General features: G+C 53.5%; 1 protein-coding gene across 1 annotated transcript; it reads left to right on the forward strand.

Moving 5' to 3' along the window:
* Positions 1-525: 525 nt before the first annotated feature.
* Positions 526-7718, forward strand: COL8A2 (collagen type VIII alpha 2 chain). Its single transcript, XM_054395402.1, has 2 exons — positions 526-685; positions 5797-7718. The coding sequence occupies exons 1-2, from the start codon at positions 529-531 to the stop codon at positions 7716-7718; spliced, it is 2079 nt and encodes a 692-aa protein (XP_054251377.1). The 5' UTR covers positions 526-528.
* Positions 7719-14007: the final 6289 nt, after the last annotated feature.

Here is a 14007-nt window from a genome sequence, read left to right on the forward strand (position 1 = left end):
ATTTGGGAGATGCAGCACTCACCCAGCTGCTCCCTGTGCAGGCAGAGGTCAGCTGCAGCAGCCTGAGCTGCCCATAAGAGCCATGACCAGAGTGGACACAGCTTTAATTAGAGGAGACCCTGCCTGCCTGAGAGATGTGACAGCACCGCTGGGCTCAGTGGCTGTGGTTTTCATCCTTCCTTTTAACTGCCCCCTCCATTCCCCTTTATGTACGTTAGAAACATGCAAGGGCAGCCTGACGTGGGCATAACCCCAGGCAAACAGGTGCCAGGGCATCCTCTGAAAGGCTCTGCTGGGTGCCCGTCCTTAGTTATTGCTCACCAACCATGCACTCATTGTGCATCTCCCAGCCAGCGCATGGTGGGAAGGGAACGTGTCCAGGGCACCTCTGGTCTGGAAAAAGGCAAACTCGAGGCAGCCCCACTCCCACCAGGATCCTTCCCAGGTTCCCAGCTGATGCTCACAGGATGGGGGTTGTGGGTGTCTGCTCTCACTGTCACTTTGTCCACAGGAGCAGTGGGGAGCAGGATGCTGCTGGACGCTGCGGTGCTGCTGGTGGTGGTGCTCGGCCTTCGCTCGGCGGCAGGAGGCGGCGCGGCAGGTTATGCCCAAGTGAAGTACATGCAGCCCATGGTGAAGGGACCCCTGGGACCCCCCTTCCGTGAAGGCAAAGGGCAGTATCTGGGTAAGTACGGTGCGGTGGAGAGGCACACACATGCGGCTGGGGCTGCTGAGACCTGCCAGCACGGTGAGAAGGGAGCGCAGCACCCTGGGGACGGGGCCACAGCACCCCGCAGCCATAGGCACTCCTCAACCCTTTACGCACGGAGTTGGTGCCCCCAGGGAGCAGCCTGCCATGGCCAAGGGTGCTGATGTCCATAGCGTCTTTGGCCAAGCACGGAGGGGCTGTTTAGGTCTCCTTAACCCAGCACAGGGACAAGCACAGCGAGAGGCTCAGCAAAAGCAGAAACCTTTGCTTGGGCTGGGTGGGAAAATTTGGGTGCTCAGTCTGGGAGCTGGTGCACAAAGGGGCCCCGTGAGCCCTTCGCCTTCCTCCTCCTACTCCTCCTTCCTCCCTTCCTGCATGTCTGCTGATACCTTTGAGGCTGAGCCCCGCCGCTCGCTGTCTCTCCCTCTCGCTGCCGTTAAACCTGAGCCGTCCCTGCGAGGCTTTTTCCACTCCTCCACCTATTCCGGTTTTCCCGTCTGCGTTTTGCACCAGCTGGGAAAGGAAAGAGGGCCAGGGCCGGAGCTGAGACCAGCCTAGCCAGGGGAGAGCAAGGGAGAGACATTCCCTCCCTCGGAGAGCAGCAACCAGAAACTCCACACGTGTGAAATCACTTCCCACCAAGTCTGGCAGGTCTTGGGCTCATCAGGGCATCCCCGAGGTGCACATGATGCTCGTTAAGGCATTTTCAGCTCAGGAGGGGAGGATCTGAGTCCTGTGCTTGATACCAAACACAAAGTCCTCAACGTTCTTCCCTGAACACCGAGGGGTGAGGCAGTGCTGGGATTTCAGGTGTCTGGTCCTCTGGAAGAGCCGCTGGAGCCCTCCCCGTGGGATCGCACAGCCCCGGATCCTCCTGGGAGCTGAAGTCTTGGCTCTCGCAGGAGAAACTGGAGAGGACTGTGCTTCAGTGGCTGATTTACTGCTGGGCTGAACGGCTTATCAGGAGTTCAGCCCAGCACATGTGTCAGAAAACACAGCAAAACCTGGAGCCGCAGCATGCATCGAGCCCCCCCCTTTTCCCTGCCCCCTTCCCAGCTGTTGTAAAGCTGCTCCCTGAACCCCAGCCAGAGACAAAACCTTCCAGCGTAGCACAGGAACGTTTCAGCTGCTGGTGGGACTGGATTCAAGTATCTCCCTGCTGCTTTTTCTTCTTTTTTTTCTCCCCTTTCTTCCTATGCAGCTTGTGCTGCCTCTGTGAAGTGTAGCAGAGAGAGGAGTGAGTGTGCCAGGCTGCCTCAGTAAGGTGCAGTTTGGGTGTGAGCTCTGCCAGGTTACACAGGGCATGGGTTCAAGGAGACACTGAGGCAGGGCAGAGCATGAGGATCTCCTGGCCATGACTCTCTTAAAACCCCTGGAAGAGAGAATGGGCAGGGGGATGTGGGCAGGGGGATGCAGGCAGGGAGGCAGCTGCAGCCTGAGCCACCAGCTGCAGGGCTGCACACAGGCAGCTGGGGAAGCTGGTGCCTCCTGGATCCCACCGAGCTCCTATCTCTGCTTAACCTCTAATTTGGCAAGGAAAATCCCTGCTGGCCTTCTGCCCTGCTCGGGGAGCTCAGCTGACTCGCCGCGATGGCGCAGGGCCGTGCCGTGCCCCTGTGGGTTACCCCTGACCTGGTAGGGAACTGTGCTGGGCCCCCCATGGGCTGCCCCAGCCTGGCCCCGGGGCCAGGACCCCCACCTGCAGGGCCAAGCCAGGCCCTGGGCAGTGGATACCATCTAGTGAGAGCCAGGGCTGGTTTCTTCAGGGTGCCAGGCACCTTTTCTGACCCAAAAATACACTCCCCAGGAGCATGGAGGCCCCTCTGGACAGGGGATGCTGCTGAAGGCTGAAAGCATTGAAGCAGCAATTTGCACAGTTGGGTTTATTTTGGCTGGGTTAAACTCAGGACTGTGCAGCTTGCAAGCAGGTAAAACCATCACTGGGTGCTGGCCAGGCATCAGGGAGGCCAGTAAGGCCCTGTCCACCTGGGCACCCACAGACAATGCCTGGGGTGGGGGTCACCTCCAGTGATAGTACAGAGGGTTCAGACCAGGGCAGCAGTCCGAGGTGCAGGGGTAAAGGAGCATTTTTCACCTTTCTATGCCTGGGCAAGGCCCATGCTCTGCCTGCCGGGCTGCCCAGGAGGTGGGAGCAGGCAAGTACTGGGCAGCATCTGGGCTGCTGCTGCCCAGTGTTCCCAGTGCCAGTGACCCACAAATCCTGCTGCTTTTGAACAAACTCCTGTGCTCCTTGTGGGGCTGCTGCTTGCTGCATGTAGCTAAGAAGCCTCCAGTCCCTTAGTTCCTGTTAATGGGGAAACTTTATCACTTCCATGGTTCTTGCCATCTCGCTGCCATCCCCTTGCACAGCAGCTCCATCTGTCAGGGCAGTGGCTGGGTCCTGCTCTGAGCCCTTCCTGCTGCCATGGAAGATGGGATGAGATGCAGCAGCACTGGTCCCTTGCAGTGTCCCTGGGAGCCTGTGAAACTCGTTCTCACGAGACAAGGCTTGGCAGCAGTGCTGGAAGGAGCTGGGCTGGGTTCTGCCATGGAGCAGCCAACGTCTCCTTCCTGCAGTGTCATCCGGCCGTGCTGGCCAGGCTGCTTGTGGCTGGGAACCACTTCCCATCCTGCTGGATTATTCCTTTGTGGGCCAGTCTGTGCTGCTGGCTCCCTCCTCCAGGCATCCTGGGGACCTTACTGGGATGAACACAGCTCCAGAGTGCACTGCAGGGTCCACCTGGCCATGCCTGTGCTCCTCAGAAGGTGAGCAGCTCCGTGGTGGCCAGGCAAGAGCTCGCAGGGACCTCGCCTGCTCCTTCCCCTTCCTGCTGCCCCAGCTGGCTCCTTGCATTAGCATTCATGGCAGCTTTGTTCATGCTTCGAGGGGAACTCAGAACCCCATGCTGCTGCTGTGAAATGCAGAGCTCGGAGACATGCGTCTGTGGTCAGACATGGGCTTTTGAAATCGGACACCGCTGGGGCTGCAGTGTCCCAGTTTCTCTCCGCTAACGTCCCCGGTTTGGTTTTCCCGTCTGCTTTTCTGGCCGCCTGCAAGTTGGCAGCTCCAGCCTGGCGCTTCTCCTCCTGCCTTGTGTGAGAGCCTGTGTGTGCTCTTCCTTTCCTCCCTGGGCTCAGCTGTAGATCCTTGTTCTGATTCCATGCAAAATGACCTAGAAAACTTATTCTTTTCAAACCCTTGCAAGAAAAAAGAAAAAAAAAAGAAAAAAAGAAAAAGGAGGAGGGGGAAACACATTGAAATAATTTTCTGGAGATTTTTTTTTTTTCCAGAATTGAAACCCCAGAAATCTGCTTTTAGTGCAACACAGCACATCTCCCTCTCTGCCTTTCCCACAACACCATTTTCTGGGGTGAGGAGCAGGAGGTTTGCAGAAATCCAGTGGCAGTGTCATGACAGACAAGTATTTCCTTAACCAAGACAGCCAAGTGACCTCTGCTGGAGCTGAGGATGTGAGCCAGGATCTGAGAGACAGATAAGCTCTGAAAAGGTTTCCATTACCAAAGGAAAACAAGCAGGTCCTGGGCTTGGAAATGGTCAGAGCTAAATCACTCTGCTGAGGAGAGGCAAAGCCACCTCTGATGCTCCGGGAAGGCTGCCACAGTTATGCCTTTCACGTGTCTCAAATCTCTCCTAATCTTTTCCCATTGACCGAGAAAATCTCAGTGTTGGCAGATCCTGGCACTGTGGATGCTGCCCAAGCTTGGAGCCAGGCTGGCAGACCTCATGGACCTCCCCCCGGGCTCCTCCTCAAGGCCATACTGGGGCACACAGTCTCCACTTCTGCTCCCATCCCAGATAGGATCCATTCCCATCCTGGGAACTTACCCATACAGTCCTGTTTGCTCCCAATGGGAACGATCCACCTTAGGCAGAGATAGAATCACAGAATCATAGAATTGTTTTGGTTGGAAAAGACCTCCCAGATCATCAAGTCCAACCTTCAACCTAACACCACCATGGCCATTAAAAACCATGTCCCAAAGTACCATGCCCCCACAATGCTGAAGCCCTTTCCTCTAGCCTTTCCTTTGTCATCCTAATCCCTTGGACATGTGCCTGCCAGGTGCTTCCTTCATTTCAACCTTTGCAAAGTAAAAGAATTTGTCAGAGTTTTATTCTTTCTCACCCATGGGCAGCAGCACCCTGCCTGGGCCGGCCTCGAGGAGTGACTTACACTCAGTTCTGTGCTTCAAGGACTGAGCTGGGGCATGTCCTGGCTCTCCTCAGCTTTGTAGCCTCTCAGCCCATTAGTTTCTTTCTTATATCCGTTTGCAAAAGACCTCAATAAATTCTTTCAGTGTCAAGTGGTTGCAGCCTATTCCCAGCTGGGCTGACTCATTTGGACGCAGCAGAGGCTGCATTTCCCTCCCAGCTATTGGCTTTTCCTCCACCCTCAGCACTTTTTATTTTCTTCTTGGTGAGTTTTTTCTCTGCCTTGTTGGACACAGGAGCTGAGCCAGAGAGCACTGTGGCCATGTCTTAACCGACACACCAGTCACCTCTTTGGTCTCTCAAGTACATGCCCAAGAGTTTTCTTTTTAATCCAAAAGGATTAAAGGTCTCCCGAGGCTCTGGACTGGAGGGATGGAGTGGAGGGATTATCCTCCCTCTTGGCTTGCTCTGTTGCCATCCTCTCAGCTGAGCACAGGCAGGAGCAACCGAATCCCACGGTGCTTTTGAGGCCACTGGGAAGCGAGGCAAAGGGAGGGAGGTTTGAACCCAGCTCCTAAAAAGAATCCCAGCAGATCATCAAACTACCCTGCCAGAGCCAACGGCAATTGCTGGTCATGTTGACACCCTCTGTGGAGGCAGGGATGGAGTCAGGCTCAGATTAGTACCCTGGGCTCTGGCCAAGGTCTTGCCTCAGGACAATCATGCTGGTGTGGTGGCCCAGGGAGCCACTGTGGCCATGTTTAAATAATTCCATGTGTAGAGAAGGGCACCCTCACAAGTACAGACCCAGGCAGCACTGAAGCCTCGGGCTGGAATGCCCTGAGAGCATCACCACCAGGCACTCCTCCATCCACCATCCACCAGTAAAGTTCTCTATCTCCTCTCTCCACAGACATGCCACCGCTGCTGCCGATGGACCTCAAAGGGGAGCCAGGACCCCCAGGGAAGCCTGGCCCACGTGGACCCCCCGGCCCCCCTGGCTATCCAGGAAAGCCAGGCACAGGGAAGCCAGGGATGCACGGCCAGCCTGGCCCTGCTGGGCCCCCTGGCTTCTCGGGCATCGGGAAACCTGGCATCCCAGGGCTCCCTGGCAAGGCGGGTATGAAAGGGATGCCTGGAGCCAAGGGTGAGCCTGGCATGCGAGGAGAGCAAGGGCCAAGAGGACTGCCTGGCCCCCCAGGGCTGCCAGGACCAGCTGGCATCTCAGTCAACGGGAAGCCGGGACCCCAGGGTGGCCCTGGCTTGCCTGGGTTTCGGGGAGAGCCTGGCCCAAAGGGAGAGCCAGGGCCTCGTGGAGAGCGAGGGATGAAGGGTGAGAATGGCGTGGGGAAGCCAGGGTTACCGGGGCCCCGGGGGAACGGGGGCCCTCCTGGTCCTGCAGGGCCGCCAGGGCCAGTTGGCGTTGGCAAACCTGGCCTCAACGGCTTGCCAGGAGCGCCAGGGGAGAAGGGCGACATTGGGCCTCCGGGTGGGCCTGGCATCACCGGGGAGCCTGGCCCCATGGGACCACGGGGCCCCCCAGGAATTGATGGCATCGGTGTGCCAGGCGCTGCGGGGGTGCCAGGGATACAGGGCCCCATGGGACCGAAGGGAGAGCCCGGGATCCGTGGCCTCCCTGGGTTGCCAGGCCCAACAGGCTACGGGAAGCCAGGCTTGCCTGGCCTCAAAGGAGACCGCGGGCAGCCTGGGGCACAAGGAGCCATTGGCGACAAGGGGGAACCTGGTGTTGATGGGGAGCCAGGTGAGCCAGGCCCTGCTGGCATCATCGGGCCACCAGGCCCACCAGGGTCCATGGGGCTGCCAGGCAAGCACGGGCTGCCCGGAATCAAAGGGGATGTGGGGCCAAGTGGGCCTCCAGGAATGCCAGGGATACGCGGTGACCAGGGACCAAATGGTTTTGCGGGAAAGCCAGGGGTGCCAGGAGAAAGGGGTCTGCCTGGCTCGCTGGGACCTCCTGGCCCAGCTGGCCCCAAAGGAGAACCAGGCTTCATTGGCCTCCCGGGGGTGCCAGGATTAACGGGTGGCCCCGGGCCAAAAGGGGATGGCGGGATCCCGGGGCAGCCAGGACTGAGAGGCCCCTCTGGCATCCCAGGCTTGCAAGGACCTGCAGGTCCCATGGGGCCTCAGGGGATACCAGGGCTGAAAGGGGAGCCCGGGCTCCCTGGAGTTCCCGGTGAGGGGAAAACCGGTGAGCCTGGCATGGCTGGACCCATTGGCCCACCGGGAATGCCGGGAACACCAGGGCTGAACGGGCCACCAGGCCCACCAGGGCCACCCGGGCCGCCAGGAGCACCCGGGGTGTTGGACGAGACGGGCATCGCGGGGCTGCACCTGCCGGACGGAGGCGTGGAAGGCGCCGTGCTGGGCAACGGCAAGCCGGGGAAGCCGCAGTACGGCCGAGGGGAGCTCTCCGCCCGCATCGCGCCAGCCTTCACCGCCATCCTCACCTCCCCCTTCCCAGCGTCGGGCATGCCGGTCAAGTTCGATCGGACTTTGTACAACGGCCACAACGGCTACAACCCGGTCACCGGCATCTTCACCTGCCCCATCTCTGGCATCTACTACTTCGCCTACCACGTGCACGTCAAAGGGACCAACGTCTGGGTGGCACTCTACAAGAACAACGTGCCCGCCACCTACACCTACGACGAGTACAAAAAGGGTTACCTGGACCAGGCCTCGGGCAGTGCCGTGCTTGAACTCAAGGAGAACGACCAAGTCTGGGTACAAATGCCCTCGGACCAGGCCAACGGGCTGTACTCCACGGAATACATCCACTCCTCCTTCTCCGGGTTCCTGCTTTGCCCCACATAACAGCTGTTGGGTTCGTTGCCTTCTCACCCACTTTAGCCATAAACTGTCTTTTTTTTTTTTTTATTGGTTTTGTTTTGTTTTGATAAAGTTTTTTTTAAACTTAATACAAAAAAGAAAAATCACTGGGAAGAACACGCAAGCCATTGTCGTGGGACCTTGCTTCAGGCTGTTTGATCCAGGAGTTGAGGGCAATCAAGAAAGGAGACTTCTTTTCTTTCTTTCTTTCTTTCTCTTGTGGGGGAGGGAGGAGAGCAACCCCCTCAGCAATGCCTGTTTGGGATCAGTTTTACCCTAGTGACTGTCTGTCAAACACAGGAATGAGCTTGGGATGGCAAAGATCTGGCTCTGCAGTGAACTTGCTCTGGGACCCATAGAGGGTCACCCCGAAGAGCAGACCCTCCTGGTCTGTGACCAAGCGCCCTGGTTTCCCATGTTGAGCACGAGTGAAATCAACAGCAGCTCTTGTCATGGATGGTGGATTTGCTAACCTAGGCACTTCACACAAACCTGTCCGGCAGTGGAGATCCAGGAGGGATTGAGACATCTCCTTCCTAAGCCATTGGACACCCAAGTTCCAGTCTCACTGATGGCTGTTTCTCCAGACTGATTTGCAGCAGTCTCCCTGATTCACTCTGGATTCACTCTGGTTGGATTTAAAACCATCAAACATGGAACACTTTGCATAAGCACCTTCTTGTAAGAAGTAAATATTCTTTTTAACCCTCACCTCCAGCACCTTTGGGAACAAACCCGCCCGGGCGCTGGTGTCTGGGAGGATGACAGATGACCTAGCCCAAAGCTGCTGAGGACAGCTGGGACCCCTGATGATCTTCTCTTGGCTTCATTCGCCTCCTGGCAAGTCCAAGGGCTAGTTCTGTCCTATTTCCCTGCAGCCCAGAGACTCACTTGGCCTCCTGAGCATCCTGCTCTGTGACCACCCAAGGAGGGCACCTCAAGCCCAGCTCACGGCGCTCCTAGCCTGGTTTGGCAGAAGGCTTGGTTAGGCTTCCTTGGAAGTGCCACTTATGGACAACTTGCTTCTACTGTCTCACTCTTTCGGGATGTGTAAACCTCTGCATTGGTGTCCTCCCTTCCTCTGGGGACCTTTTGATTAAGAAAAAAGTAGTGTTCCTCCTACCTTCCCATTCCGTCATTTCCCAAGGGTGCTATTAGCTACTTAACGATGTCACTGACGAGTCTTAGTGCAATATGTCCCTGTCAGAGTGCACCGTCCCCCGGTGCCAGTCTGTGACCTGGCTAAACAAAACCACCACGTTTGTCTGTGGTTACCACTTTGTCTCACTAATGCTTGAGCTGTCACCAACCTGAGCATGAGCTACAAGGTTCTGGGAGAGGTTTGGACAGACGCTGACCAGAGACTGCTCTGTCCTTTGCCAAAGGGAGCAACTGAAGCCTCCTGCTTTGCAGATATTCTCATGGTAGAACATCCATCACCACTTGCACTCACAGAACAGCAATTCTGCTCATCCCAGGCCAGTAGCAGGCTGCTGAAGTCAATCCACGCGCTGCCTGTCCCTCCACAAAGGCACATCCCTGAGAAAACAGCAACAATTTGGTCACCAGCTGAGCAGTCGTTGCCCTGAAATTGTCCTAAAGCCTGTTCTACGGCCAAAGAAATGTAGCAAGAATGGGACTTGGGATCGTTCTCCAGATGGAACTGTACAAGATATTTAAAAGACTTTTTTTTTTTTTCTGTTCCTGTTTTGTTTGTTTGTTTTTCTCCCTAAGCCTGTCCTGTGTTTCTGCCTCTTGCCATCCTGGGCTTCCTTTGAAAAACTCACCTATCCCTGGAGCTAAACACAAAAAGGAAATGTACAGTTGGAAGGTCAGGGCTTCAGCTGCTGCCCCACCGGAGCTGGGCTGGCCCGGCCCTCATCCCTGGGATTTTCACCACACCAAGCCGCAGGTTTCACGTCCTGATGGAACCTTCTCCAGCCGAAAGGCTGCCCCAGGGTCTGCTGCCACTGGGTGTTTTGAACCCCTGAAGGCAGAGGAGTGTTGGGGCCAATCAGGTTTTGATCAGGTTGTTTCCCAGCAGGAGTCATACAGAAAGTCCCTAAAGTTAAAAGTGGAGACTGAGATCACAGAATCAGAGAACTGATTTGGTTGGCAAAGCCCTCTAAGACCATCGAGCCCAACCATCAACCCAACACCACCATGGCCGTTAAACCACATCCCAAAGTGCCATGGCCACACGTATCTTGAACAAGCCCAGGCTTGGGAGGAGGGTACTAGGATGGGGCCTGTGTCTCCTTTATTGAATTGTCTTTCCTGTGGAGAACAGCAACGAGCTTGAGGTGGTGCCACGCAAGGCCCTGGCGAGCGGCAGGTCTGGCTCCCACCGTGGACACCACCGGAGTGCCGGCAGCACATCCACACTACCTGCAGCAGGGCCATGCTCCGGGCTGGAAGCTTCATCCTGTCCCTCAGCAAAAGCAACTTATTTATACTGTGTCCTAACCTCCATCTCTTTTTGCTCTCGTTTGGTTTTTTTTTGTTTTTTTTTTTTATTCCAAACTTCTTGTTCTGGCTGGCAGAAAGCGATGACAAAAGCACTCTCACCGCAGCGAGAGGACAGCTCGTTGGGTGCTGTAGATACTGGTTTGCAACTTCACCTTCCCCTCACGTGCAGAGCAGGAGCCATAATCAACCTTCTGCAGCTATATTAACCCCTGACATTTACACAGCAGTCTAAAAGGCAAAGATATTTTACACGCACATAGAGTTAGGATAAGAGCGAAAAAAAAAAAAGAAATAAGCAACGATGCACAGGATGAAGGGAGGCTGTTCCCTGAACCAGACACTGTCAAGGATGAGGGTTTGAGGGTTGGGGTTTTATGTTCTGCTTTTTTTTTTTTGTTTTCATGGAGGACTGAGTAGGTGACATTTGCCAGCAGAAAAAAGGGTCATTTTCTGTCGTTTGTGTGTGAGCGTGTGGGATTTGGGATTCAATCCTAATAAATAAATAATAATTAAAAAAAAAATTAAAGTAAATAAATAAAAGGTTGGGTTGGATGAAGTTCTATTTTAATGATCGAAAACTGCATTACAATGTGCATTTTTATATACAAAATTCTTACTATTTTTGTTAAATTTGCCTCTAGTATCTTCACTTCTAACCTAGTATATAGAGGGTTTTAGTTTTGTAAATACTTATTACATGCACTGTCTTTCATAGTAAAAGTTGGTTTAAAATGCACTCTTTTGGGGTTTTTTTGGTGATCAGAACTTGGCCTTCTCTTCAGAACTAAAACTGCAGTACTTGATTGTATTGACAAAACATCAATAAAACCCGTTGTATAACAGGTGGCTCTGCTGTGCCTTTGTCCTGCTGTGGAGACCACTCACAAAGACTTCTCCCTTCCCCAACCCCAGTTCACTCCTCCCCAGCAGCTCTGCTTGCTACTGAATGCTCTTAGGTGAGAAGCAATGGTTTGAAACTGGAGCAGGGGAGATTTAGGTTGGACATTAGGAGGAAGTTCTGCACAATGAGGGTGATGAAATACTTCACAGGTGGCCCAGAGATGTGGTTGAGGCCCTGGTGACATTCAAGGTTAGATTTGATGTGGCCCTGGGCAGCCTGCTCTAGCTTGGAGGTGTTCCTGCTGACTGCAGGGGGTTGGACAAGATGCCCTTCAAGGACCCCTTCCAACCCAGTGCATTCTGTGAATTGCAGGTTTCTTGTGATTAAGGAGAAGATTCCTCTCTCCAGAAGCTCATTTTTTAAAAGGATGAAATCCAGACCCTTCTAGACTGGAAATTATTTGAGGAACTGAAATCTAAGTGTTGGGGATCCCCTTTCTTTTTTTTTTTTTTTCATGATACTTGTTTGCCACATTCCACAATTCTGTCTACAGCCAACCTCCACACTCTGTGGTCAGTTCAGCAGCACACAGAAGAAATGGTGAATCACCTGTAGGCAAATCACTTCCAAAGGCTAGAAGTACACATAACAAAGAGAAGAAAATATGTTTTCTAACCCAGTTTCTTACCTGGAAAAGAAGATGTTCCTTGTTAGAGGAACACCACCTCCAGAGAAGCCTGGCTGCCACAGACTCCATGAAGAAGCAGTGATCCTCCAGCTGGGAGTCATGGAGCACTCAGCACCTTCCATGGTCTCTGCAGGATCATCACAGGTTGCTCTCCAGCAACTGAGCTCCTTCCACACACAGCAAACAGCCTGCAAAAGAAAACAGCCTCTGCAGCAACTCACCCTGCTAACAGGAACTGCTGTTCCAGGCCTCTCACCAGCTTCAGCTTCCCTAGCTGCTCACAGGCAGGAGTGGGCACCTGGAAATCATTTTTAGGGCAGATTTCCAGTGCTAGAACTCACCCCAAGTGAAGCTCAAGCCTCAGCTACAGGCAGGATGTCTTTGCCCAGCACCTTCCATTCTGCTATCTACTGAAGGATTCCAAGAACTGGTTCCAGGTTGAGCCTTAAAGTGAAAAACAGGGTGAGGAGGAGAAGTCCAGAGATTTTCACATGACACTTCTTGTCATTTAGTGTGGAAGCACAACTTGAGTTGAATGAAGAGACATGAGCAATGGCTAATTAACAAAGATAACCAAGTGATTTTATTTCTTTCCAAGGAAATCAGAGCTGAATGTTTCAGTGCACATTTAAATCCTGACCCAAAAGGAGCTGTTATTTTTCAAACAGAGCTCTTCTGCTCTTGGTGAGTCCCAAACATTCCAAATTATAAAGTTGCTTTCAAAGGAAAGTATCTTCTTTTAACTAATTCTGTGAGGATTTTCATACCTCTGGCAGAGAAATGTGAAAAAAAATGACATTTTACACCCCAGATCTGCAGCACAACACTCAAATATACAAGAGACCAAAATTCCACATGTTCCCAGGGCACAAGAATTTATCTATACAAGGAAAACCCATTAAAGCATCACACAGAAGCCTGGCACTTGATGGAAGCAGACAACAGGAAAAACTGGAAGGAGGCATGGAGCCAGATTTCCCATGTGGGTATGGAGCTGACACCCCCAGTGCTGTGACACCACAGGGAGTGAGCTCTGCTTGAGCTCCTTCCTGCAGTGACAGAAACACCAGGCTGTAGAGAACATCCTCACATTCAGATCTGTAAACATTCCCACAGGCTCACCTCTTGCTTTCTTTTTGCTTTCAGCTATTAAAAGGCTTTTTCTCCTTTTCAGACTGAGCTGTGACTCCCTTTGTGATTACTGGGAAAAGGTCTGAAACTGGCAACTAGTGGAACAACACAGCAGTACTAGAACGTTCTTGGCCACCAGTGCCACCAGCTTCAAATGCAGAAATTTTTTTCAACTCTGATGAATTCTCCCTCAATTCTCCCTCTTTCCCTTTATTTTCCACTCACTCTTACCAAGGACAGAGCTTTAAGGCTGGGAGAAGTAACTCCTGCTTCCTGCTGAAGCAATTGTCACTGACTGCAGCAGAACCAGGGGCCTTGCCTAACAGATTTGAACAGCAATCTCACTGGGTAGGACAGCATGAAAAAGGCAGAATTAGGCACTGAGGCGAGCAAGAGGAGCTGCAGCAAGGTGAAAGCTCCATAAGGGAACACAGAATGTGGTCAGGGGGGTTGCCAGGTGGATCACAGAGCAAAGCACACCAGAGGACAGGTGACCAGTTCCAACCTCTTCCAACAGTAACCATGAGCCAGCTGGGATTGTCACCATGGACATTTCCCCAGTGCCACTGACAATGCCCAGGAATGCTGAGGAATCCCTTCTCCAATTTCCAGCACTTTTAGTTCTGCCTCTATGGAAATGACTCTCCCAGAAGGTCCACCCTTAGCATCCTCACTCCACATCCCATGCCAGCATGCAGGACACCATCCAGGGATGTGCCTCCATGATCACTTCCCACCCACATTCCTCAGCCAAAGGTCAGCCACTGCAGGATAGGCCACTAACAACTCAAAGGCCACAGTATGAGGAATAGGGGAAAACAGCATAAAGTGTTCAAGGCCAACCCTGGAAGTGTTCAAGGCCAGGTTGAAGGTTCCCCTACCCATGGCATAATCTTTAAGGTCCCTTCCAACTCAAACCACTCTATGATTCTGTGAAGAAAGTCAACGGATTCAGACACCCAGTAACTGGCATGATAAATGGCACAAGAGTGGACAAAGCAAGCAGGACTCTTATGGAAAACTCAATGCTCCCACACACTTCAGAGGAGAAGCACCCACTGTCCAAAGTGCCACACGCAGCCACTTCCCAAGGAAGCAGACCTGGAGGGGATGTCCCCTCCCTCCCAACTCAGCTTGTGCCTACC

The sequence above is a fragment of the Indicator indicator genome, chromosome 33, assembly GCF_027791375.1.
Source record: "Indicator indicator isolate 239-I01 chromosome 33, UM_Iind_1.1, whole genome shotgun sequence".
In the NCBI taxonomy this organism is placed as follows: Eukaryota; Metazoa; Chordata; class Aves; order Piciformes; family Indicatoridae; genus Indicator; species Indicator indicator.

Excerpts from the sequence above, each read along its gene's own strand:
- COL8A2 (XM_054395402.1), top strand. The coding sequence starts at position 529 with ATGCTGCTGGACGCTGCGGTGCTGCTGGTGGTGGTGCTCGGCCTTCGC. Across the intron at positions 686-5,796 it reads AGGCAAAGGGCAGTATCTGG|ACATGCCACCGCTGCTGCCG; the intron begins GTAAGTACGGTG and ends CTCTCTCCACAG.